The following is a 25,346-nucleotide window of genomic DNA, read 5'->3' on the forward strand; positions in this document are numbered from 1 at the left end:
TTGGAATGGGTCAAGTGGAAAATGTTGTGTCTTCCTACTTTCAGCCACAGCTTACAGATAGCTTGCAAATTGCAACAAAATGATATATAATTTACCAGTTATGCCCAATGAAAAATATTGGGGAAAATACATTTCTTTACATTGAATTCCCTCTATGCTTTAATATTGCAGGACAATAAAACAGGAAAAAGCTGAACTATCTATTTCTTTTAACATGAAGTGTTAACATTCTGTATTTTGTTTCAATGAGAATTTTTTAAATCTTAAATGTTTTTTATTTTATATACTGTTTTTTATCTTATGTAGTGGTAAAGTTGTGGCAAAAGCTGATCTGACTGTAGGAGTGAGAAAATAAGTTTTTGCTCTGACTTTAAAAACCATTTTTTTAGAGATTTTTCTCTTCTCTTTTACTGTTTTTTTTTTAATCATTATATAGTTTTTGTTATAAGTCAGTAGTATCATAAGCATTTAACTATTTTCTCCTATGAAAAATATTTTACTATAGAAACTCTGTAAGTGTAGAGTTGCTTTTACATCACAATTTCTTAATTGTTGGAGCAATGCACTGTCAGGGCTTTATACTGCCCTTATTAATTATGGCTTTTTGCAGGAGGGTGGGTGGTCTCTTGAGGAAACAAGGAAATACAATGTAGGTCTTGTTTTAGCCTAGCCTTTCATACTTCTGGTTGAATATTTATTTTAATGACTTTGAAATTTGAATTATATTTTTAAATCCTCCAAAATTATAGTAACCTCTGTTGTTGCTCTGTTCTACATCGTATGATGAAAGGAGATCACTGTGAAGAGTACATAACCTTGCCAGATTTTTACTGACACAGTTTTTTTAGGTTCATTAGGTTATATGATTAATTGTGGAAAATTTGTTTGCTAGAAGTAAAAATCTTATTTGGAAAAGAAGGCAACCTGGTTGCAGCATTTTCTTTTTTTAAGATGACAGTCAAACCACATAACATTTGTGTTGGGTGGGCAGAAATATTTTTTAAGTATGTAGAAATTGTCCTCAGTGATCCAGGAAGTTGTAGTCTTTCACTTGCATAAGTAGTTTAATTTGGAGTTTTTGGGGAGTTTTTGTTTTTTAAGATTTTATTTACTCATTTGACAGAGAGGCAAAACAGGAGGAGAGACAGGCAGAGGCAGAGGGAGAAGCAGGCTCCCCACTGAGCAGGGAGCCCTGAAGTGGGGCTTGATCCTAGGACCCTGGAATCATGATCTGAGCCAAAGGCAGATGCTTAACCAACTGAGCCACCAGGCATAAGTAGTGCATAAGTAGTTTAATTTGAACAGAATCAATGGTTTGGTTTTTTTCCCCTACTTGTCTTTATCTAGTTTTTGTTTTGTTTTTTGTTATGATCATGCAGGTGTCCAGAGAACACAGACCAAAAGTGGACCAGTTATTCTAGCAGATGAAGTAAAAAATCCTGCAATGGAAAAGTTAGAGCTTGTTAGAAAATGGAGTCTAAACACCTACAAGGTTTGTATTTTATTTTTAATGTTTCCACCCTAACTGGCTCTAAGAATTTTCATTTGTATGTTATTCAAATTATTATTTGCAATTATATAAATATATAGGAGAGAATACCACATAAACATAAAAAATACAATTAGAAAATTAAGTATTTTGTTTTCTTGAGCTTTATATAAATGTAGTTTAAAAAGTCAGTAGCAAAAGAGTAAAAAAAAGCTACAGGAATGCTTATTAATTGATAGCACATAATTGAAGAAGAATCATATTGCCTTGGAACACGTTTACTTGTAGAACTGCTATAGACCTATCTGTCCCTACCTCCTGTTTTTGATGCTTTATAACAGGAAAATGTCAAAGAAGTATATTCATTTTTCAGAATTAGAATTCTCTGATCTTATTGTAATACCAAAGCTTTAACTGTACAGACAGTACCACGCTGACAAATGAGTTGGACTTCAAAAATTTATTGTTGTTAGTTTCATTGCATCAGAGTAATTGGCAGCTATTTTTTTGTATGTGTGGCCTCTGTAAAACAAATAAGCAAATTATTGACTCTGTAGTATATTTGATGTATTAGAAATAGTTCAAGCCACAAATCCACTTAGTACCTTTGAATCCTAACAGGGACAAGACAGTAGAATTTAAAGAACAGTTGGGGGGGACACCTGGGTGGCTCAGAGGTTGAGTGTCTGCCTTTGGCTCAGGGCGTGATTCCAGGTCTGGGGATCGAGTACCACATCAGGCTCCCTGCATGGAGCCTGCTTCTCCCTCTGCCTATGTCTCTGTCTCTGTCTCTCTGTGTCTCTTATGAATAAATAAATAAAATTTAAAAAAAAAAAAAGAACAGTTAGGGGCACTTGGGTGGCTTAGTCAATTAAGTGGCTGACTCTTGATTTCAGCTCAGGTCATGATCTCAGCATGATGAGATCAAGCCCCTCATTGGGCTACGTGCTCAGTGCACAGTCAGCTTGAGGTTCTCTTTTTTTCTCCCTCTGCCCCTCCCCTGCTTATTTTCATGCTCACTCATTCTCTCTCTCAAATAAATAATCTTTTTAAAAATTAGTTTTAGGGATCCCTGGGTGGCGCAACGGTTTGGCGCCTGCCTTTGGCCCAGGGCGCGATCCTGGAGACCCGGGATCGAATCCCACATCAGGCTCCCGGAGCATGGAGCCTGCTTCTCCCTCTGCCTGTGTCTCTGCCTCTCTCTCTCTGTCTGTGACTATCATAAATATAAATAAATAAATAAATAATTATTTAAAAAAAATTAGTTTTAATAACAGTTAAGTGGAAGAAAACCTTAGTTGCTCAAGTTAGAGCATTGGCCATGATACACTTTATATTTGTGAATTGTTTGTGGCTGTAGTGGTTTGTAAGTCAGAAATTGTTTATATTTTTTATACAGAGCCCATGTCTCTTTATGTCTTCTCAAGAGTAATACAGAAGTGAATTTTATTCTTTCAATTAATACTTTTAAAATATGATCTGAAGTAATCTACAAAAGTACAGGTTTTCTTAAGATAATAAAAATGCCCTGAAACGTGCTCATGAATCTTTCCAAAAATTATTTACCTCATGCTAGTGTAGCCCTGAGAAGTGCCAGTTATAGTTGTCAAAAATTGATGCCAGCATAAACTGTTCTCATTTAGAACATTGTATTTAATTATTGCTCCTTTTGTTATCAAGGATGTGGAAGGATGTGGATTCTCTTTTTTGGGGGGATTCTCTTATTCTATATATTGTTTCTCATTTTGTATTCTTGTATCACAACAGTTCACCCAGATATTCAAATTTCTACTTCATCTTCTCATTGATGCCACATATCTGTTGTCATTAAATGGACTCTGCCTCCTTAATATTGTTTGACTTTATCCCTTTTTTCTCCATTCCAGCTTTCACAACCATAGTCCATATCTTTGTTACTCTCACATTACTGAAATAGCTTCTTGACAAAATCTGTTAGACTACATTTCTACACTGCCTAAAATGGTTCTTTCTTGCTTGAATTTGTTCAGTTGATCGCATTGTCTTTAGAATGGCATAGATCTGACCCATCTACCTTCCCAACTTTATCCCCTGTTGCTCCTCTCTCCCACCCTTGAATCCAGTGATCCAACCAAATTCTCCAGAGATTTCCTAAATTGTGCTTTCTCACATGTCTATAACTTTGTTCATGAGACTGTATTTACCTATTGCTTAGAATTCTTCTTTTTGCTTCCTTTCATTTCACTTATGTGTCTTTCATACCAAACTGAGCTTCATTCATTTATTTATTAAATTTATTTGTTCTGCCATTCCTTTGTTCATTTATTCATGAAATTTGCCTCTATCTAGTAACATTCTATGACCACACAATGAAACCTAAAGAATACAAGCCTTAGTGGTACCTGGCTGGCTCAGTTGGTAGAACATGCAACTCTTGATCTTAGGGCCATGAGTTCGACACAACATTGGCTGTAGATTACTTAAAAAAAAAAAAATTAGGGGCACGTGAGTGGCTCAGTCAGTTAAGCGTCTGCCTTAGGCTCAGGTCATGATCTCACGGTCCTGGGATTGAGCCCCACATTGGGCTCCATGTTCAGCAGGGAATCTGCTTCTCTTTCCCTCTTCCCCTACTCATTTTCTTTCTCTCTCTCTCTAATAAATAAAGTCTTTTTTAAAAATTAATCAATTTAACTAATAAAAATAACTATCACCTTAAAAAAAATGCATGTCTTATTTCTGAACCAAGTTGCAGTAATTCCAAATTACAAAATTCAAGATTTTCTTCATTTGAATCTTCTTCTCTTGTGTCCTTTAGTTTATGGTTTCCTGTTTTTTTTGTTTTTGTTTTTTTGTTTTTTTTTTATATATATATATATGCTTTTTATCTGTTTCCTGTTTTTTTGTCTTTTACTTCTACAATAATCTGAGTTGAATCCTTAGGATTCCATATTTATCTTTTATATTAACATACCACATTGAGCCTTTTTAAAAGTTTGTGTTCTTGCTGCTGTGGACTGTGGGCTGCCAGGATCAGTGGAGGATCTCAAGATGCCTGGGCGAAAACTTGCTCTAAAAACCGTTGACTGGGTAGCTTTTGGGGAGATCATACCCCGAAACCAGAAGGCCATCGTCAACTCCCTGAAATCCTGGAATGAGATGCTTACCTCCAAGTTGACTACTCTTCCTGAGAAACCACCTGCTATGGACTGGGCTTACTACAAGGCCAATGTGGCAAAGGTTGGCTTGGTAGATGACTTTGAGTTTAATGCCCTGAAGGTTCCTGTGTCAGAGGATAAATACACTGTCCAGGTGGATACTGAGGAAAAAAAAGATCTGAAAAGCTGTGCTGAGTTTTTCTCTCTCAAAGGCCAGAATTGAAGAATATGAAAAAGAGCTGAAGAAGATGAAGAACATAATTCCATTTGATCAGATGACCACTGAGGACCTAAATGAAGTTTTCCCAGAAACCAAATTAGACAAGAAGTATCCCCCACCCACCCACCAAAAAAAGAAGAAATATCCTTATTGGCTTCACAAGCCAATCGAAAATTTATAAACTTGAGTTGGGGAGAAAGCCCTGGCCCTCATATTATAAACATTGGAGATTAAAAATAAATAAATGAATGAGTGAATGAATGGTTTGTGTTAATGAAATTGACCAGCATTTAAAATGTTGTACACATGGCATAATGCTATATGAAGGAATTACTGTTCTTCTCAGAATGATTATTTTTAACTGAAAATGTTTTTCATCAAAACTTAAATCCGGATATTACAGCCTAAATCAGAAGAGAGGGGTACCTGGCTGGCTCAGCAGAGCATGCAACCCTTGATCTTGGAGTGGAGAGTTCAGACCCTATGTTGGACCTAGAGTTTACTTTAAAAAAAAATTAGGCATGCCTGGGTGGCTCAGTTGGTTGTGTGGCCAGCTATTGATTTTGGCTCAGGTCATGATCTTGAGTCCTGAGATTGGGCCCTGTGTCAGGCTCTTCACTCAGCAAGGAGTTGGTTTGAGGCTTCTCTCTCTCCCGTCCTTCTGCCCCTTCTCCCACCATGCATGCTCTCTTTCCTCCTTTCTCTCTCTCAAATAAATAAATCTTTTTTAAAATTTTTAAAATTATTTTTATACTTAAAATACGTATAAACAGAAGAGAAAAAGAACATTCTAACTTTATGATTTTAATGGAGTTTGTAGCCAATGTGCCTGGGCTGGCATAGGCTTCTTAACTTAAAGAAGCTCAAAGTATAATAACCTTATTGGGTCCCCTTGACTGCATTCTTGTGGCTTTTTTACCTTTTCATTCCAAACTGTGAGCTATGTAGGGCATTCATTATCATTTGAATAATCCTTCAAGTATAGATTTTGATTTGGTTAATTTAGAACTGTACTTATTACCCATTTTATTGTTGAGCGACTTGATATTAGCTACAACTTTGATCTTTTTCTTGGACTTCAGTTCCTGCATGGTTTTCTGCCTTTAATCTCTGTTTCTGTTCTCTAACAATTAACACTAAATAATTTTTGGGAAGATTCATGAGCATGTTTCAGGACACTTTTATCATCTTAAGAAAACCTATACTTTTGTAGATGATTTCAGGTCATATTTTTAAAGTATTAATTGAAAGAATAAATTGACTGCTGTATTACTCTTAAGAGTTATGGGCTCTGTATAAACAATTTCTGATTTACACACCACTACAGCCACAAACAATTCACAAAACAGAGAGTGTTATGGCCGCTGCTCTGACTTGAACAGCTAGGGTTTTCATCCACTTAACTGTTCTTTAAATTCTACTGTCTTGTGCCTGTTAAGATTCAAAGGTACTAAGTGGATTTGTGGCTTGAGTTATTTGTAATACATCAATCACTTAAAGGCTTTTCCTCACAGAGACTATTTAGTACTTCTTTATTGGTTGTTAATTTTGGTTCTAAGAACAGGCTGGTGATTTAAACCAAATATATAATGGGAACAATTTTAAGTTCAGGCTCTGATATATAAGTAAGTATTCTTAGGGGTGCCAATGAGGCACCCCTAAAAATCAAATAATTTTTTAAAAGATTTTATTTATTTATTCATGAGAGACACACAGAGAGAGAGGCAGAGATACAGGCAGAGGGAAAAGCAGGCTCCATGCAGGGAGCCCAATGTGGGACTCAATCCCGAGACTCCAGGATCACGCCCTGGGCCAAAGTCAGGTGCTAAACGAGTCACTCAGGGATCCCCTCAAATTTTTTAAAAAGAATACAGTAGGGGTACCTGGCTGACTCAGTGGAATTTGCAACTCTTGATCTCTGGGTTGTAAGTTTGAGCCCCATGTTGGGTATAGAGATTATTTAAAAATAAAAAAGTTAAATAAAAAAAAGAAAAAAGAATACAGTACTTTTAGAAGTCCATCCTATTATTTTATTTAAGAATAATCTCAGGGCAGCCCCGGAGGCGCAGCAGTTTAGTGCCGCCTGCAGCCCCAGGCGTGATCCTGGAGACCCTGGATCGAGTCCCACGTCAGGCTCTCTGCATGGTGCCTGCTTCTCCCTCTGCCTGTGTCTCTGCCTCTCTCTCTCTCTCTCTCTGTGTGTGTGTGTCTCTATGAATAAATAAATTAAAAATCTTTAAAAGAAAAAAAAAGAGAGAATAATCTCAGTTTCAGCATTCAGAGCTGTTTGACATGTCTCCCAAACATTAAATATTTTTTTAAATGTTTGAGAATTTGCCATCAGTATTCACACCTTATCAAACTAATCTTTGTTGCTTTTAAGCCAATATCTTTAAATTTTCATTCCGTTTTTCTTATCCTAATGCCTTATTCATTTATGATTGACCTATTCCCCTCATTCAATTTCTAGTATTTTCTTTTATGCTCCCTTCTTTCCTATCCTTCACTCTTCATAACTCTTTCATCTATCAGCTTTTGCCATGAAATTATCCTTTTTCTTGTACTTAAGTGTTTTTTTGTTCACTTTTTGGTATTACAGAAAAAGTTCTTGGTACTATTTAAATACTCAGAGTACACAGTGACTATCTTATAAACTCATGACCTGTACGATGGTGATTCATAGTTTTTTCTACAGTGTTTATCACTTTATTACATCCACCCTCCCCGAGTAAGAGATCTACATAGAGTAGTAATTTACTTTTGCTTCTTCCTGTCCCTTTAACCTTGCTCCATTTGTCTTATCTTCAAAATAGATTCTTAATTTGTAAGTATAGAATACTGAATAGGACTTCCAGCTCATTGTAAGTCATCTGCATTTTCAGCAAAGTAGGCATTCTGGAGACTCTCACTTCCAGATTACATAGATTGTCCTTAGAATTGTACATTACCTATATTGGAATACAAGGTTGGAAAGGCCCGTTTCAACGCTTGTTTCCAGCATCAAGTTTTTAATATGCTTCATAATCACTGTTGCCTTATGCTGCTTACTACTTTGGCTTCCTGGAAACAAAAAACATTTCCTCATTTAACCTTTGACCATGCTGTCTGCTTGTACCCATTATTTCTGGGAACAAATGGCCACTTAGACAACGGTAGGCATTTCTTTCATTTTACTTAGTCTGTCAAGCTTCTTCAGTGAATTCTAGCCTCTTGACTTGCAACAGACTATTTTATCTGGGTTGCTATGAAAGGTACCATATGCTTTGGCGTTCAGATGGAGTAAATCTCTGATGGAGTAAATCTCTGATAATATTGCAGAGGGAAAGTCTTGGTGTGGATGAGAAGTGGCATATCTCCTTTATCTTGTTACCATTTCAGATATTATTTCTTGCTGATGTTTTCCTCATTAAAATTACAAAGTCCTTCAGTTAAGCTTTTTTCCTGATGTGATTTTCATCTCCTAAGAGTATATATGTTTGTATGTTTTCCATAGGAATAGTTTTATCTCTCTTCTGTGAGTTTAGCCTCTCACCTTTCCTGTAATTTTCTATATAGTTAATTTCTCTACCTTTTAAAAAAAGGAACTTTATTTTTAAGTATTTACTCACAAAGATCCTTAATTGATGAAAATAGAGAATGTGTCAGGGAATTCATTTTAGTTCTTAATAGAAAAACATGAGTAGTATATGAATTTGATGTACTAGCATTAGAAGAATAAATAAAGATTTATATGTATTGACAAGGAAAAATCTCAAGATATTTTGTCATAGGAAAAATACTCAGGATATTATGTATAGCATAATCCGGTCTCATTTTTACTTGAATAATATTATATATGTGAGTTTTTTTTATTTATTTTGTTTTTAAAGATTTTATTTATTCATAGAGACACACAGAGAGAGAGAAAGAGAGAGGCAGAGACACAGGCAGAGGGCAGAAGCAGGCACCATGCAGAGAGCCTGACGTGGGACTCGATCCAGGGTCTCCAGGATCACGCCTGGGGCTGCAGGCGGCACTAAACCTCTGCGCCACTGGGGCTGCCCTATATGTGAGTTTAGAGGTTTAAAGAAGAGTCTAGACTATCCATCAAACTATTAATAGTAGTTTTCTGTTATTTAGTGGTATTAAAGGAAAGAAGAGGAAATTCACCTTTTATTTCATTCATTATTTTAAACTTTGGAATAGATATCAATTGTGTAATCAAAACTATGAAAGAAAAGATAAAAGAGCAAATTTTCAAATTTTATTTTTTATTTTATTTTATATATTCATGAGAAACACAGAGAGGCAGAGACTGAGGCAGAGGGAGAAGTAGGCTCCCTGCAGGAGCCTGATGCGGGACTCGATCCCAGGACCAGGGGGATCATGCCCTGAGCTAAATAAAGGCAGACGCTCAACTGCTGAGCCACCCAGGCATCCCCAAATTTTTAAAATTATAATATTTATGTATTACTTTTTAAGAATATTTTTGTTAAAAAATTTTTTTGTTAACTTTAAATGATGAAGAGTATATTAATGCCCTATATGGTTACTCTCAAAACATATTAAGTAATGAAGTTTTTTATAACTTTTTACTGCTAACAGAAATTTCCCTTATCATTATTTCTGGAGCAAGACAGAATAGCATAATTTAATACCATTCCTTCCGGACAGAAGTAAAAGAATTCAGGAATGTCTAATCTCTACCTCTTTCTCTTCTTTCTTCTTCCCTCCTCTCTCTTCCCTTCTTCCCCTTCCTCTCTCTGCACCCTTCCCCACCTCCTCCTCTTACCTGTTTCTCCTTCCTTTCTTCCCTTCATTCCTCCTATTCACACACATACACACAATTACTTAAGAGGAAGATAGAAGGAAAAAAAATATTTGAAACCAACAGGAGAATAGAATTTTGGTGTGCTTATTATTTCGATATTACAGCCCGCTTCTTAAATCAATGCCAAGTATCTCAGTTGTTGTAAATAATCTAGTCAAGTTGATAAGCCTGAAATTTGATTATGTGAGGGAGTTCATCTAGAAATAGATAAATTAGCTAAGTCTTTAAACGTCCTCTGATTAGTAATAGTCATTGGAGATGTCTAGTAATTTTGTTTTGAATCTTGATAAACTTCTAAGTGAGCTGACAATTTTCAGTTTTTTAGGGGTAGTTTGTCTGAAGCCAAAAATGGTATATGCCAAATACATTTGTACTTTGGATTGCTATATTATTCCTTTCTCTTTTGTTCTTTTTTTTTTTTTCTTAAATCAATGCCAAGTATCTCAGTTGTTGTAAATAATCTAGTCAAGTTGATAAGCCTGAAATTTGATTATGTGAGGGAGTTCATCTAGAAATAGATAAATTAGCTAAGTCTTTAAACGTCCTCTTAAATCAATGCCAAGTATCTCAGTTGTTGTAAATAATCTAGTCAAGTTGATAAGCCTGAAATTTGATTATGTGAGGGAGTTCATCTAGAAATAGATAAATTAGCTAAGTCTTTAAACGTCCTCTGATTAGTAATAGTCATTGGAGATGTCTAGTAATTTTGTTTTGAATCTTGATAAACTTCTAAGTGAGCTGACAATTTTCAGTTTTTTAGGGGTAGTTTGTCTGAAGCCAAAAATGGTATATGCCAAATACATTTGTACTTTGGATTGCTATATTATTCCTTTCTCTTTTGTTCTTTTTTTTTTTTTCTTCCTAAACAAAGTGCATCTTTCCACTTTTAGTGCACTCGACAAATTATCTCTGAGAAGCTAGGCCGTGGATCAAGAACTGTGGACCTTGAACTTGAAGCTCAGATTGATATATTAAGAGATAACAAGAAAAAATACGAAAATATCTTAAGACTGGCTCAGACATTGTCGACCCAGCTTTTCCAGATGGTGCATACTCAAAGGCAACTTGGAGATGCATTTGCTGACCTGAGTTTGAAGTCACTAGAACTCCATGTAAGATTATTTTAAATAACTATTGGAGTATGGAGGAAGAGAATGGCAATAATATTCTAAGATATAATTTGTTACATTTCTGATTTGCTTAACTCTTAATAAAATTGGAATTGATGTTCTTTTAAGATATTTCATGTAATTTTTAAGAAGGCCCAGATGACTAGAGATGTCAGCTAGAGGTTTCAGGAGAAGGGAACTTGGTTAGGGGAAAGGAAAAGGAAAGTACTCAGCTTGCCTGAGTCTAGAAAAAAATCATAGCTCTGTGTATGTAAGCTTGGGTAAAAAGCAAATTCAGATACCTACTGAAAATCTCCTACCTATTCTCCAAATGTCTTGAACAAATAGTAACTTGCTTGACTGGATTCATGATCTACTTTTACCGAAATCATTAATATAAATTGTGAGTTTTAGAAATTAAGAATTTTAGAATAATTATTAAATTACATCTCTACCATATCTCTATAAGTATTCAGCAAAGCATTCCTAAGAATTTATGTCTTAAGTGACTTCTTTGATGTCTTTTTTTTTTCCCCTCACCTGAAGCCAAAAGGTATAGAAATCCCTTACCTACGGACTTCTAACTTAAAGAGTTAGATAATTTAGAGCATTAAGTTATGTGATAATATCTAGAATCTTGAAAAAGAAAGTTTGGCTAGAGATGACAATATTATTTCATAATACTGAGATTCAATTCTGAGTCACTAGATAGACGAACTAATCTAATATTTGGGAAGCTAATCAATCGTGTAATAGCTGCAGTTGAGTGTAAAGGGCTGGGTTCTTTATAACCATTATGTTTAATAATTTATCTAACCCAACACTAGAAGAAATGTTATCCCCATTTTATAGATGAGGAAACTGAAGCCAGGAGAGGTCAGGTAATTTTTATCACAAAACAAATAAAAGATAGAGAGCTGTGGGGCACGTGGGTAGCTCAGTAGGTTGAGGATCTGACTCTTGCTTTTGGCTCAGGTCATAATCTCAAGAGTTGTGGAATTAAGATGGTGAAGCCTGTGTCAGGCTCTACACTCAGGGAGAAATCTACTTGTCCCTCTCCCTCCCCGTTTGCCCCTCCCCCTGCTCATGCATACAGCTGTGCCTGCTCTCTCTCTCATAAAATCTTTTTTAAGAAGAGGTAGAGCTGAAAGTTCTATATATTTTATGTATATAATTTATGTTTTGTATATATGAACATATACATACTTATTTTGTTTTCAAGCCAAGGACATGTACCAACAGGCCAGAAGGAGGCAGCTCTAGGTGGGGCTCACCTTTGCATGTACATGGGGAGGCCATAACTATGTCTGTTTCTCCATGATCTCTTGCTATGTCTTTTAAATGGGATCTTTAGAGGGTCTGTGATTCAGAGAAAACCCCACAGTATGGAAAGAGGTAGCCCGGGTATAGGGTCTGAGGAAGTGTTGTAGAAGTGTTATCAGCAATGCTGCACTCAATAGACCCTGTTAATTATAATAGTTAATACAGATTGGGGGTTTACTATATGCCAGATATTGTTCTACATGATTTATGTATGTATTAGCTCATTTAATGCTCAGTCTTAGCTAGTAGGTACTTCTGTTATCTTTTCTCGGTGTCAAATCCTTTTTTTTTTTTTTTTTAACAGAACTGAGAGTTTAATCTTCAGTATTCAAGTCCATTAGACCTAGTTTTAATTTTTGAGTTTCTTATTTGAACATCTCTAACCTTTTGTAAGGATTAATAATTCATGAGTTTTATTCCAATGAGAAATGTACTTGTTTTTATTAGCAGAATACAACTTTTTTTTTAAAGATTTTATTTATTTATTCATGAGAAGCACACAGAGGAGGCAGAGACATAGGCAGAGGGGGAAGCAGGCTCCCTGCAGGAAGCCTGAAGTGTGACTTGATCCCAGAACCCAGAGATCATGCCCTGAGCCAAAGACAGACACTCAACCACTGAGCCACCCAGGTGCCCCCAGATGATACAACTTTTTTAAAAAGATTATTTACTTAGTTGAGAGACCAAAGCAAGCTAGAGAACATGAATTAGAAGGAGGGGTAGAGGGATAGGGAGAAGCCAGCTCCCTGCTAAACAGGGAGCCTGTCTTAGGCCTTGATCCCAGAACCCCAGGATCATGACCTGAGCGGAAGGCAGGCACCTCCAGAATACAACTTTTTATCTTGCAACTGCCATACAGGTCCATTGGAAGTAAAAGACACAGTATGGGATGTGATTGATCTTAAAACACTTAACTATTTTATCATCTTGGGAATTATTTCATCATTATTCATCCATTATTTCCAATGTTAAAAATTACTAAGATAATAAAAGAATGATGGCATCACCTTTAAAAATGATGTAATACTCTTTTTTTTTTTTTTTTAAGATTTTTATTTTTTTATTCATGAGAGACACAGAGAGACAGGCAGAGAGACAGGCAGAGAGGGAGAAGCAGGCCTCATGCAGGCAGCCCGATGCAGAACTTGATCCCGGGACTCCAGGATCACACCCTGGGCCAAAAAAGGCAGGCACTAAACTGCTGAGCCAGCCAGGGATCCCCTGTACTACTACTCTTTGTAGTCTTTTTTTTTTTTTCTCATGTTTATGCAACATAGTTGAAAATTTAGAATTTTTCATTTTTTGCCTGTAATGGCAAAGAGAAGACAACACCAAAGGAAGATATTTCACAGTTATTAGACAAAATCAGAAGAGAACTGCAGAGAGACAGCAGCATTGACTCAATGATGATGGCAAAATAGATAATATGAGTGAAATCCCAGTTTGTAAGTCTTCTGATGATATCCCAGATAAATTTTCTTAAATTCAAGAGTCACTGAATTTTTAAGGACAAAAAGGAAATGTGGTACTGTATTAGTCCAGTTCTGTAGACAAACAGGACCAACAGGATAAGTAGATATATAGAGAAATGTATTTTAAAAGATTGGTTCACAGGATTTGGAGTCTTGATACATGTAAAACCTGTAGGGTAGGCTGGCAGACTAGAGAGAGACTCAAGGAAGAGTTGCAGTTTGAGTGCAAAGGCAATCTGTTAGCAGAATTCCTTCTTGCTACAGGGAATTCAGTCTTTGTTCTATTAAGGTCTTCAGTTGATTGGATGTGGCAGGCCTACCTCTCTTGTGGAGGGTGGTCTCAGCCTTCTTTCATCACACTCCACCAATTTAAATATTAATCTCATTAAAAAAAACACCTTCACTGAAATTGCGAATGTTTGACCAAGATCTATCTGGACATCGTGGCCCAGCCAAGTTGGCATAAAAAATTAATCATCACAGGTATTTTTATCTATCTAGTTAGTTGTTCAACAGGCATGAGTCTATCATGCAACATTTTTTTTTTAAGATTTTATTTATCCATTCATTTTAGAAAGAGGATGCATGTGCACACATACACACAGGTGAGCAGAGGGTGGGGCAGAGGGAGAGGGACAAGTAGACTCCATGCTCAGTGCAGAGCCTCACTCCATGCTCTATCCCACCACCCTGAGATCATGACCTGAGCCAAAAATCAAGAGTCAGACACAACCAATTAAGCCACCTAGGTACCCCCATGCAACATTTTTCAACAAGAAATTGAACTATTCTATTTTGCTAAAAGGACATGCTATATTCTTCTTTTATGATGGCTTATGCACCAAAATATACTTGATATGATTTGTTAGTGAACAAATACTAAAGGCAAATATGTACACAGAAGTGATTTAAAGGAAATAAACAGGGGATCCCTGGGTGGCGCAGCGGTTTGGCGCCTGCCTTTGGCCCAGGGCACGATCCTGGAGACCCGGGATCGAATCCCACATCAGGCTCCCGGTGCATGGAGCCTGCTTCTCCCTCTGCCTGTGTCTCTGCCTCTCTCTCTCTCTCTCTCTCTCTCTCTCTCTATCATAAATAAATAAAAAAATAAATAAATAAAGGAAATAAACAATAAAGAAATAGAAAATTTACTGAACTTTCTAATTAGTATTTATAAATATGAAAATAGTGGTAAACTGGAAACTATTAGAGACTATTTGAAATTCAGAATCAGTATTTATAGATGGGTGTTTTTTATTAGGATTTTCCAATGAAATAAAACCAATAGGAGGTATGTAGATAATACACAGAGATTTATTTTAAGAAATTTGCTCCCATAAAAAAAAAAAATTTGCTCCCATAGTTGTGGGGCTTGGCAAATCTGAAATACGAAGGGTAGGTTAGTAGTTTAGAAACCAAGGCCAGATTTCTAGTCTTAAGGCAGAATTCTTCTCTGGGAAACCTGTCTTTTTGTTCTAAAGGTCTTCAACTAATTGATTGAAGTCCACCCACATTCTGGAAGATAATCTCTTTAAGGTCAACTTTAAATGTTATTTATAGGGGATGCCTGGATGGCTCAGTGGTTTAGTGCCTGCCTTCTGCCCAGGGTGTGTCCTGGAGTCCTGGGATCAAGTCCCACATCAGGCTCCCTGCATGGAGCCTGCTTCTCTCTCTGCTTATGTCTCTGCCTCTCTCTGTGTGTGTCTCTCATGAATAAATAAATAAAATATTTTTTAAAAGGTGTTATTTGTAATGTTTATCATTGCAAATGTTAATCACATCTACAAAATCTGTACCTTCATGGTGACATCTAGACTAGTGTTTGACCAAACAACTGGCAAACAACTGGCTAATTTAAGTTGACACATAAAATTAACATCATCACAGTCTACCCTTCATCAGGCTAGCAACAATTATACATATATCCTTAAACCATACTTAATCTCCAAGTAAAGGCAGTAAGAGAGCCTTACTTTCACCTAATATGATATGACTATCCTGCATACTATCAAAGACAGACTAACCTTTTCCCCACAAGAGGGGAAAAGTTAGCAGAGTCCTTGAGTGATGTTCACTTTTTTCCTTAATATCCTGTTAGTTAAATACTATGATGTAAAGTTAATAATACATCTTACGTTGTATGCTAAGGGCATATGAGTGGGAAGAAAACGAAGTTATCTGCTTTATACATACATGCACATAACAAAATAAGGAAGAAATACAATAATTATAGTCTTCATTTCTACAGATAGTCATGAAGTGTTAGCTTCCACTGAAGTCATTCCGTATTATATTGGCTCTTGGTTCACACCTCATTCAGTCAGTTCTTTGCCTGGTGGGGTGACCCAAACCTTCCTTCCTGAAGGGTCCAGGCCATTAGTAGTCCTGACTGAAATGTGGTGGTGTTGTTTTCTATTGACATTAATCACAGAGCAAGATAGTAGTACTAAGAGATGCCTTAAGAGGTTGCCTGTATTCCAGGCATACTCTTCCTTAGCAGTCCAGTTTCCTTTCCCTTGGTCATCAGGATCAATCACGAAAGTCATCAAAGTAACTCTGTTGATTCTTTTTGAGAAAAAAATTTATAGCGCAGTGATGAAGAGCTGGTGTCCACTTCCTCCTACCTTATGATGTATTAACTGAGACTCCTTGACAATAATTAGCACACGTATGGCACATAGTGGCACTGGATAAATTATGATGGTTATGATAGCTGTTTTGGGATTGGGGCATTTGGAAGTTGAAGAATTTAAAGATTAGTTCAGTTCTTTTTTTTTTAATTTTTTTTTATTTATTTATGATAGTCACACAGAGAGAGAGAGAGAGAGAGAGAGAGAGGCAGAGACACAGGCAGAGGTTCTGAGAATCAGTCTCCATGCACCGGGAGCCCGACATGGGACTCGATCCTGGGTCTCCAGGATCGCGCCCTGGGCCAAAGGCAGGCGCCAAACCGCTGCGACACCCAGGGATCCCTTCTTTTTTTTTTTTTTTTTTAAGATTTTATTTATCTATTCATGAGAGAAACACAAAGAGAGGCAGAGACACAGGCAGAGGGAGAAGCAGGCTCCATGCAGGCAGCCCGATGCGGGACTCGATCCCAGGATCCCAGGATTATGCCCTGAGCTGATGGCAGAGCTCAACCACTGAGCCACCCAGGCATCCCAAGATTAGTTCAGTTCTTTCATGTTCTAGAGAAACAAGCAGTATCCAGTAGAAGAAAAAGCAAATCTCCTGAAACTTTTTGAATGCCTGTCATCTATCAGAAACTTTATGCAGGTTATCTCATCACACTTCCTATCAAACTTGTAAGAAAATTATCTTCATATTATTACTGAGAAATTGACACACAAAAAATTTAACAAAATAGATAAATCCAGTCAGTAGCAGAATCAAGATATGAACTTCCAAACTAGATTTTTACCATTTTATCACATGCCTCTGACCCCCAGTTCTGTTATGCCATGGCACTTCAACACATTAAAATTTATTTTTTTCCTCAATTTAGAAAGTAGCATATACTTCAAGATTTGAAAAGTTCACATGGGGCAGCCCTGGTGGCTCAGTGGTTTAGCGTCGCCCTTCAGCCCAGGATGTGATCCTGGAGACGTAGGATCGAGTCCCACATAAGACTTCCTGCATGGAGCCTGCTTCTCCCTCTGCCTGTGTCTCTGCCTCTCCCTCTCTCTGTGTCTCTCATGAATAAATAAATAAAATCTTTAAAAAAAAAAAGTTCACATAATCCATATTATTATCGATTATCAACTAGTACCTGTCAGTAGTGTTCTCTGTATTCCTTAATTGCCATGTGTTTTTTAAATTAACCCACTTGTTATTAATTAGGTAATAATTGATAGCACTAAAATTGGATGTTTTAGATCCAGTCAGATGTTTCCGTTATTTAGTCCTGATGTATAAGTTTAAGGGGAGACAGTTGTCATTTATATCTGATAAATATTGTAAATGATGTAGAAGCTGCTAAAGAGAAAAAATTTTCAAATATTTTGAAGCTTTGTTCTCTCTCTCTATAAAGCAAGCAGATATTGAGATTAAGGAATTATATTGGCTTTCCCTGTTCAGTGGCAGATTAGAACCACAGCCCTGTTCATAAAATGACTTTAGGTTTAGTTTATTTGTAATTGTTAAGGCAATTTATAATAATGTATAAAATGTCCCTGTCCAACCGAAAATACTAAAACAACTTATTAACTAAATGAAGTTTATGAATCATGTTTTACTTATTTTCAATGCTAAAAAGCATATTTAATTATTTTTGTGTTTCTTATAATACATATATATATGTATATTCCTTTCTTTCTAGTGCCCCAGTTTATATCTTTTGCTACTATACTATGTCTCATACCTTACTATTTAAAAAAAGCTTTTTTATTCTAGCCAGTTAACTTTCAACTTAAAATCTTAAGTTTTATATTTTCTTCTTTTTTTTTTCTTTTTTTAAAGTTTTATATTTTCTTCATGGAATTACAGGTGGGATTTACATTTATGAAACAGAACAATGGCAGTTCACTCTTCCTTTCTGCTTTGAATATAGGCCTGTTTCTTTATTATAAATATAGTATCCAGATTCTGCTATACAACTTTTCAGTCTGCTGCTATTTCATCTTACTCTGCTCCAGGGTATTTTGTTTGTTTTTAGTAAAAGAGTAGCCTTCTAGGTTGTATAAGTCTCTCTCTGGCTAAATTAGGATTTGTGGCATTCTTAATGTTAATTCTGTGAAATTCTGGGTATTGAGAATTTTTAGAAATGAACAGGGTTGGGGCAGCTGGTTGGTGCTCAGTCAGTTGAGCATCCAACTCTTGATTTTGGTGCAGGTCATGATAGGGTCCTAGGATGGATCTCCAGGTCAGGTTCCGCACTCAGGGGGCAGTCTGCTTGAGATTCTCTCTCTCCTTCTCTCTCTGCCCATCCCCTGACTTGTATGCACACATATGCATGCTCCTTCTCTCTCTCAAATACATAAATCTTTTTTCAAAAAAAAAAAAAAAGAGTTACTTGGATCTCTCTTAAATGGATCTCTCTCTTTATTTCTCTCTTAAATAGTTTTAGCACAAGATAATTTTACTCTCCTGCTATTTATTAATTATTGGCTATTTTATGACCTAGAAATTTAATTATATCTATAGCACTAGCATTCAACTTGCATTTTCTAAGATTTTATTTAATTTCATATTACTTTTTTACAGCTTAAATTAAAAAGTGTTTTATAACAAACTTCAGAATTCTTAAGTTGAAGAATAAATCTTACAATAAGCTATGATCAGATTTTTTTTATTTGTCCAGATGTGTCCTGATAATCTGTTAAAGTTTTCCAGTCTTTCAACTACTGAAAATTTAGTTAGTACTTGCCATATCAAGGAGTTGTATGTAATGTTTTCTAAGCCAAAACTCAGTTTATTCAGAGAGAACGAACTCAAACTGGTGTTGAGTGATCCTTCCCCAGCTGTGCACCTACGTAGACCTGAGCTGGGGAGTCAACTAGTCCCTGAGTTTACAAGAAATGTGCATTGTTAATATTTATACACCGAAGAGATTATGTCAAAACACAGAAATTGCAATGTGTCTATGTCTGAAAGTTTTAGTCAATTGTTAACCTAATTTGGTTGTGAAAGTTATGGTTTCTCTGATTAATAATCTGCTATATTTTTCTTCTTAACAGCTGTGCTTACAGTATAATAGAAACAAAACATGGAAATGAAAATATTCTTTCTAGTACAAAGTAGTTTAACTTTTTAAAATTATTTGATTCTAGCTATACATCTGAGCTGATGACAATTTTGGTTTACAAAACTTTTCTGGTAATTATATAGCTAGCTGTGATTTAGATTTGTTTATTTAAACATTAAAAGAAGAAAACTTCTATAGCTAAATATTTTAAATCAGATATTCTCTAAATCAAATATTTTCCCATTAGTGATATGTTTAAGACTTCTTTGTCACATTCACTAATAAGTGGATATGTTAAGGTGATTTTCTTGTTGTAGGAAGAATTTGGCTATAATGCAGATACCCAGAAGCTACTGGCTAAAAATGGGGAGACTCTTCTTGGAGCCATTAATTTTTTTATTGCCAGTGTGAACACTTTGGTGAATAAAACAATTGAAGATACATTAATGACTGTGAAACAATATGAAAGTGCCAGGTAGGTGTAAATTTTCATTATATGGTCTGCTTACATATGGTATATAATTCAGGTGAGGTTTTAGGTTATATATGTTAGAAATCAGCTTTGGCTAATACAGGCAGGAAAAGAATGCAGTAGATAGAACTAAGAGAAAGGCAGAAGAGCAGATTCTAGAAACAAGCAGGAATCAAAATTCCTCAGAATTCCTGCCTCAGAAGAATCTAATTAGGACCCTGATGCTGGGTACCTCTGGTATTTGATGTTGCCATGGCCACCATAAGTCATTTCCAAAAGGCCCCTCAATATTTTGATTCATTGTCTAGAGAATATCTGATTGAGCCTTGGTTATGTGCCGAAACCTGCCTGTTAGAGAATAGAGAGATGGAGGATCTCCTAGTTCCAGCTTCCTTAGAAGAGGATAGGGCCTTTTGTTCTACTAGGTAGATCCTAGGTGCCCTCTATAATCTGGCCTTAAGCCTCTCTTTTCATTCTTATTACTGCTGCTTCCCAGTAGAAGCAGTGCAATAGCCAGATTTACAGTTTCACTTTCTCTTCATTAAAGAAGCTCATTTCTGCTTCCATGATTTTATGTTGTGGATACCAACTTCCTAGCCTTCCACTTACCTAGGTTATAATTAGCTTCAAACTCTTACGTATTTTCATAGCTGTTTATAATGCAGTGTTTTCAGACATTTTATAAACATACACAGATACACTCATTATTTAATTCCCTATCTCATAATCATCCTGTTAGGTAAGCTAAGTACATTTTAGCAGATCAGCAATAGCATTTTTCAACTTTTGATTCCAGGCACTATTTTTCTCCCCTTCATTTTATTCTGATTTACTTTGAATTTTTTTCCTCTGAACATTTGAAATCCTTACTTCCTATCCCATTTTTTTTATAGCATAGTTGAGGTTAAGTGCAAACTATAACTTTTGGAAGTATAAATTTATGTTTTGGCCCCTTACCATAGTTTAATAATATGAGAAATGGCTATGAAAACTCTAAACTCATCTAGTTTTTGAGTGCTTATTCTTATATATATTTCCTTATGCTTCACATAACTGAAAGCCCAAAATCCTTGGAAAATTAACTTTTAATCTTTTCACAAGAGATGCTTCTATGTTATTTTGTGTTTGTAATTTTAGGTTTAGTATTAACATGTGGTTTTTAATGACTTGGAAATGAAGGTCAAGATAAATAGCTGTGGTTGTTTGGTAGGAGAAGGGTAGAGATGTGGTCTGTGTCCTATTTAGATCATGGACTTGGTTTTTTGCTTTTCCCTATTTTAATTATTTGCTAACACAGTATTAAAATCAGAAAGTTGGGATCCCTGGGTGGCGCAGCGGTTTGGCGCCTACCTTTGGCCCAGGGCGCGATCCTGGAGACCCGGGATCGAATCCCACGTCGGGCTCCCGGTGCATGGAGCCTGCTTCTCCCTCTGCCTGTGTCTCTGCCTCTCTCTCTCTCTGTGACTATCATAAATAAATAAAAAAAAATTAAAAAAAAATAAAATAAAATAAAATCAGAAAGTGGTGGGATGCCTGGGTGGCTCAGTTGGCCAAGTGTCTGCCTTCTGCTCAGGTCCTGACCTCGGTCCTGGGATTAAGCCCTGCATCAGGCTCCCTGCTCAGTGGGGAATCTGCTGCTCCTTTTCCCTCTGTCCTTCCTCTCACTTGTTCACATGCTCTCTGTCTCTCTTTAAAATAAATAAAATCTAAAAAAAAAAATCCAAGATGGAAAAAATAAATGGAAGGAATCCATCAATAGGATATCCCTCAATAGGGCAGCCCGGGTGGCTCAGTGATTTAGCACTGCCTTCAGCCCAGGGCGTGATCCTAGAGACCCAGGATTGAGTCCCGCATCAGGCTCCCTGCATGGAGCCTGCTTCTCCCTCGGCCTGTCTCTACCTCTCTCTGTGTGTGTCTCTCATTAATAAATAAATAAATAAAATTTTTAAAAAAAGGATATCCCTCAATAACACTGAAGGAATTTCTCAGGAATTTCTCCTACCCTTCAATAGGAGTCCCTTTAGTAACACTCTTAGTAACTGATTCTCCAGTCTCTATTTAAATCTTTTTGTGGACATTGTATTTTTCAAAAGAATATTCTATATATTTTTTATTTTTATAAATTTTATTTGGTTCTTTTCCAAATCTGTTCCTTATTTGTGATGTCCTGCTTTGTTCATAATGAATACCCTTTTCCTTTTATCTCTTTAATTCTTTTAAGAATTCTTATTTTCTAGCCTTTCAGATTAATATTTGTGGGGGTTTTTTTAATTTTTAAAGATTTTATTTATTTATTCATAGAGACAGAGAGAGAGAGGCAGAGGAGAAGCAGGCATCATACAGAGAAAGCCTGATGTGGGACTCGATCCAGGGTCTCCAGGACCACACCCTGGGCTGCAGGCAGCGCTAAACCGCTGCGCCACCAGGGCTGCCCTATTTGTGGGTTTTGAAGATGAAAATTCTTTGGTTCTAAAACTACCCTCTTCTACCTTCTAGTCAAGAACTACTTGAATCTGACTTCTGTTTCTGTACTTTGTCCACTTATCCTGAAAATACTTTTAGTACCTAAAGTGTATTTTTGTTTAGTATATTTTAAAATACGTTTTGTTTTAAGGATATAATATCTTTCTCTTTGGCCATTATTTTAAGATGCTTTTAAAAACATTAGCCCCCCCCCCCCCAAAAAAAATTAGCCCATATTATGGGGTGACTGACTGGCTGGCTCAGTCAGTAGAGCATGCGACTCTTAATCTTGGGATTGTGAATTCAAAGCTCCATGTTGGGCATATAGCTTAATTTAAAATTTTTTTTAGTTTTTTTTTTTCAAATATTAACCCATAGTAAAGAAAGAAAAATTCATTAGATCATTAGATGAGTCACTGAACAGTACACAAGTTATTTTTTAATTTGTAGAAGAGAAAAATAAGCCTCTAGAGGTTAAAAGGTTTGCTTGCTCACTTGGAGCCAATTTCAAAGCCAAAATGAGAGCCTGTTTGCTTTCTTCCTTTTACTTTTAATCATTCAGTCTCAAATATAAACTAGATTTATCTCAAATTTCATATCTATTTTAAAAATTATGATGTGGGGATCCCTGGGTGGCTTAGCAGTTTAGTGCCTGCCTTAGGCCCAGAGCATGATCCTGGAGTCCCAGAATCGAGTCCCGCATTGGGCTCCCTGCATGGAGCCTGCTTCTCCCTCTGCCTGTGTCTCTGCCTCTCTCCCTCTCTCTCTCTGTCTCTCATGAATAAATAAATAAAATCTTTTTAAAAAATAATAAAAATTATGATGTGCCAGGCTGGCTCAGTTGATGGAATGTGTGACTTGGGATCTCAGGGTTGTGAGTTGGAGTCCCATGTTGGATGTAGAGATTACTTAAAAATAAAATCTTTAATAATAATTTTCAAATAATAATAATTTTCACATCTCTTTTTTTTAATAATTTTTTATTTATTTATGATAGTCACACACAGAGAGAGAGAGAGAGGCAGAGACACAGGCAGAGGGAGAAGCAGGCTCCATGCACCGGGAGCCCAACGTGGGATTCGATCCCGGGTCTCCAGGATCGCGCCCTGGGCCAAAGGCAGGCGCCAAACCGCTGCGCCACCCAGGGATCCCTAATTTTCACATCTTATATTGAGTTGTCTGACTTAAAGTAGAGTGTGATAAAAAGATCTTAATCTAGGGGTGCTTGGGTGACTCATCGGTTGAGTGTCCTTGATTTGGGCTCAGGTCATGATCTCTGGGTCGTGAGATCAAGCCCTCCATCAGGCTCTGTGCTCAGCCAGGAATCTGCTTGAGGTTCTCTCCTTCCTCTGCCGTTTCTGCTGCTTATATACACACTCCCTCTCTTATCTCTCGAATAAATAAAATCTCTTTTAAAAATCTCAATCTAATATATGGGTTTATTTGAAACTTCTGAACAGGATTATAAATCAGGTTATATGTATTTGATAGCTGGTTATCAGGAAACCTTTAACGACTTCTCTGTGTAATTTAAAACTAACAACAGGGACGCCTGGGTGGCTCAGTGGTTGAGCGTTTGCCTTCAGCTCAGGGCTTGATCCCAGTCTGAGAATCAAGTCCCACATCAGGCTCCCTGCAGAGAGTCTGCTTCTCCCTCTGCTTGTGTCTCTGCCTCTCTTTCTGTGTCTCTCATGAATGAATGAATGAATGAATGAATGAATGAATAAATAAATAAATAAATAAATAAATAAAATCTTAAAAAAAAAACTAACAACAACAATGACCTCACCCCATAATTTATTCTTGTTTTATTGAAATTACAGTGTGATTTTATTGAAGTAACTGAGGAATTCACTAGTTGTAATAGTAAAATGTGCCCCACAGGGATAACATTTAAAAATAACCCCAGATTAAAAGTTTCTCAGTAGCTGAATTTTCTTCTCTGTCAGAACCAGAATTTACTGGCTTATAGGGCATGGATTAGCTATTTGATCAGCACAAAAAGTGGCAATTTAGGCAAAAGTCTGGGTGGCCTTTTAATGCTCCCTATTATGCATTGTGTACAAGTATTTCCTAGCCCTCTGGTGCTCCGTGTATAGAAAATCTTGTAACAGCCCATTCAGCACTTCTCCAGAGCAGCACCAACAAGGGAATCAATTATGGTCAAGACTTTTCAGATGTGGACACCTGTTCTCTACAAGTTTTATGTAAAATAAGTCATAGAGTAACCAACCATCACTAACTTTATTGATATGGATTCAGTTGAGACTGGCAACCTTGAAGAGTTGCATTTTGAAAATTTAGTGTACTTCTCTTCCTGGTGGTAATGAGCACTGTTAGAGAAGCTCTTATGGAAAGTTTTACTTTGATACCATCAACAAACTCTGGATGTAAAAATTAAGGGATATAAGGTCAGTATCACAACTTTAATTATATTTATATTAATCTTGTTTAGAAGTGTGCTCCGAGGTTAATGAAGGACATTTGTCCTCACATTAAGTCATCATATATCACTATTTTTGTTCTACTTTTTTTCCGTCACTTTTTATTGTTTTTAATTTATCTACTTCTGGCTAGACCTCTTCTAATTTGACCATTATAATAAGCACTCTAAAGATACTAGTTATTACCAGGTATATCCTAAGTACTCTATATTTTTTGTGGAAATTACTAATCTCACTTATAGATGAAAAACTGAAAACAAAAAGAAATAAAATAACTAGATTAAGACATTAGAGCCAGCAAAGGTCAGAGTGAATCTGGCTGAAGGACCCATGGAATTTAACTTAACATTACTAAGTCAGTCTTGCCTCCTAAATCTTTATATCTGCCTCCCCTTTTTAGCCCCACTGCCATTGTCCTGATCCAATGACTAATTTTCCTTTGCCCATGGTCTTCTAATTGGTTTCCTTGTTTGTTTCTTAATCCACTCCAGTCCATCTTCCATTTCTTACCACTAGGGCCGTCTTTCTTTCTTTTTTTTTTTTTTTTATTTATTTATGATAGTCACACAGAGAGAGAGAGAAAGAGAGAGAGAGAGAGGGGCAGAGACATAGGCAGAGGGAGAAGCAGGCTCCATGCACTGGGAACCCGACGTGGGATTCGATCCCAGGTCTCCAGGATCGCGCCCTGGGCCAAAGGCAGGCACCAAACCGCTGCGCCACCCAGGGA

The 25,346-nt window shown here is 36.5% G+C and overlaps 1 protein-coding gene across 20 annotated transcripts in view; it reads left to right on the forward strand.

The window, feature by feature from the left end:
• The window catches only part of ARFIP1 (ARF interacting protein 1), a 133,211-nt gene that overhangs the window by 75,723 nt on the left and 32,142 nt on the right, over positions 1 to 25,346 (forward strand). For 18 of the 20 annotated variants that reach the window (XR_011994981.1, XR_011994982.1, XR_011994980.1 and 15 more), the window contains 3 exons: positions 1,380 to 1,492; positions 10,544 to 10,765; positions 19,558 to 19,715. Coding sequence is in view for 17 of the 20 variants with exons in the window: in XM_072724830.1 (XP_072580931.1) it covers positions 1,380 to 1,492; positions 10,544 to 10,765; positions 19,558 to 19,715 (493 nt within the window). In the remaining 3 variants the exon portion in view is untranslated. The remainder of the gene's footprint in view (positions 1 to 1,379; positions 1,493 to 10,543; positions 10,766 to 19,557; positions 19,716 to 25,346) is intronic. The other 2 variants (XM_072724837.1, XM_072724843.1) reach the window with 1 other exon arrangement.

This window comes from Vulpes vulpes, chromosome 10 (assembly GCF_048418805.1).
Source record: "Vulpes vulpes isolate BD-2025 chromosome 10, VulVul3, whole genome shotgun sequence".
NCBI classification, from domain to species: Eukaryota; Metazoa; Chordata; class Mammalia; order Carnivora; family Canidae; genus Vulpes; species Vulpes vulpes.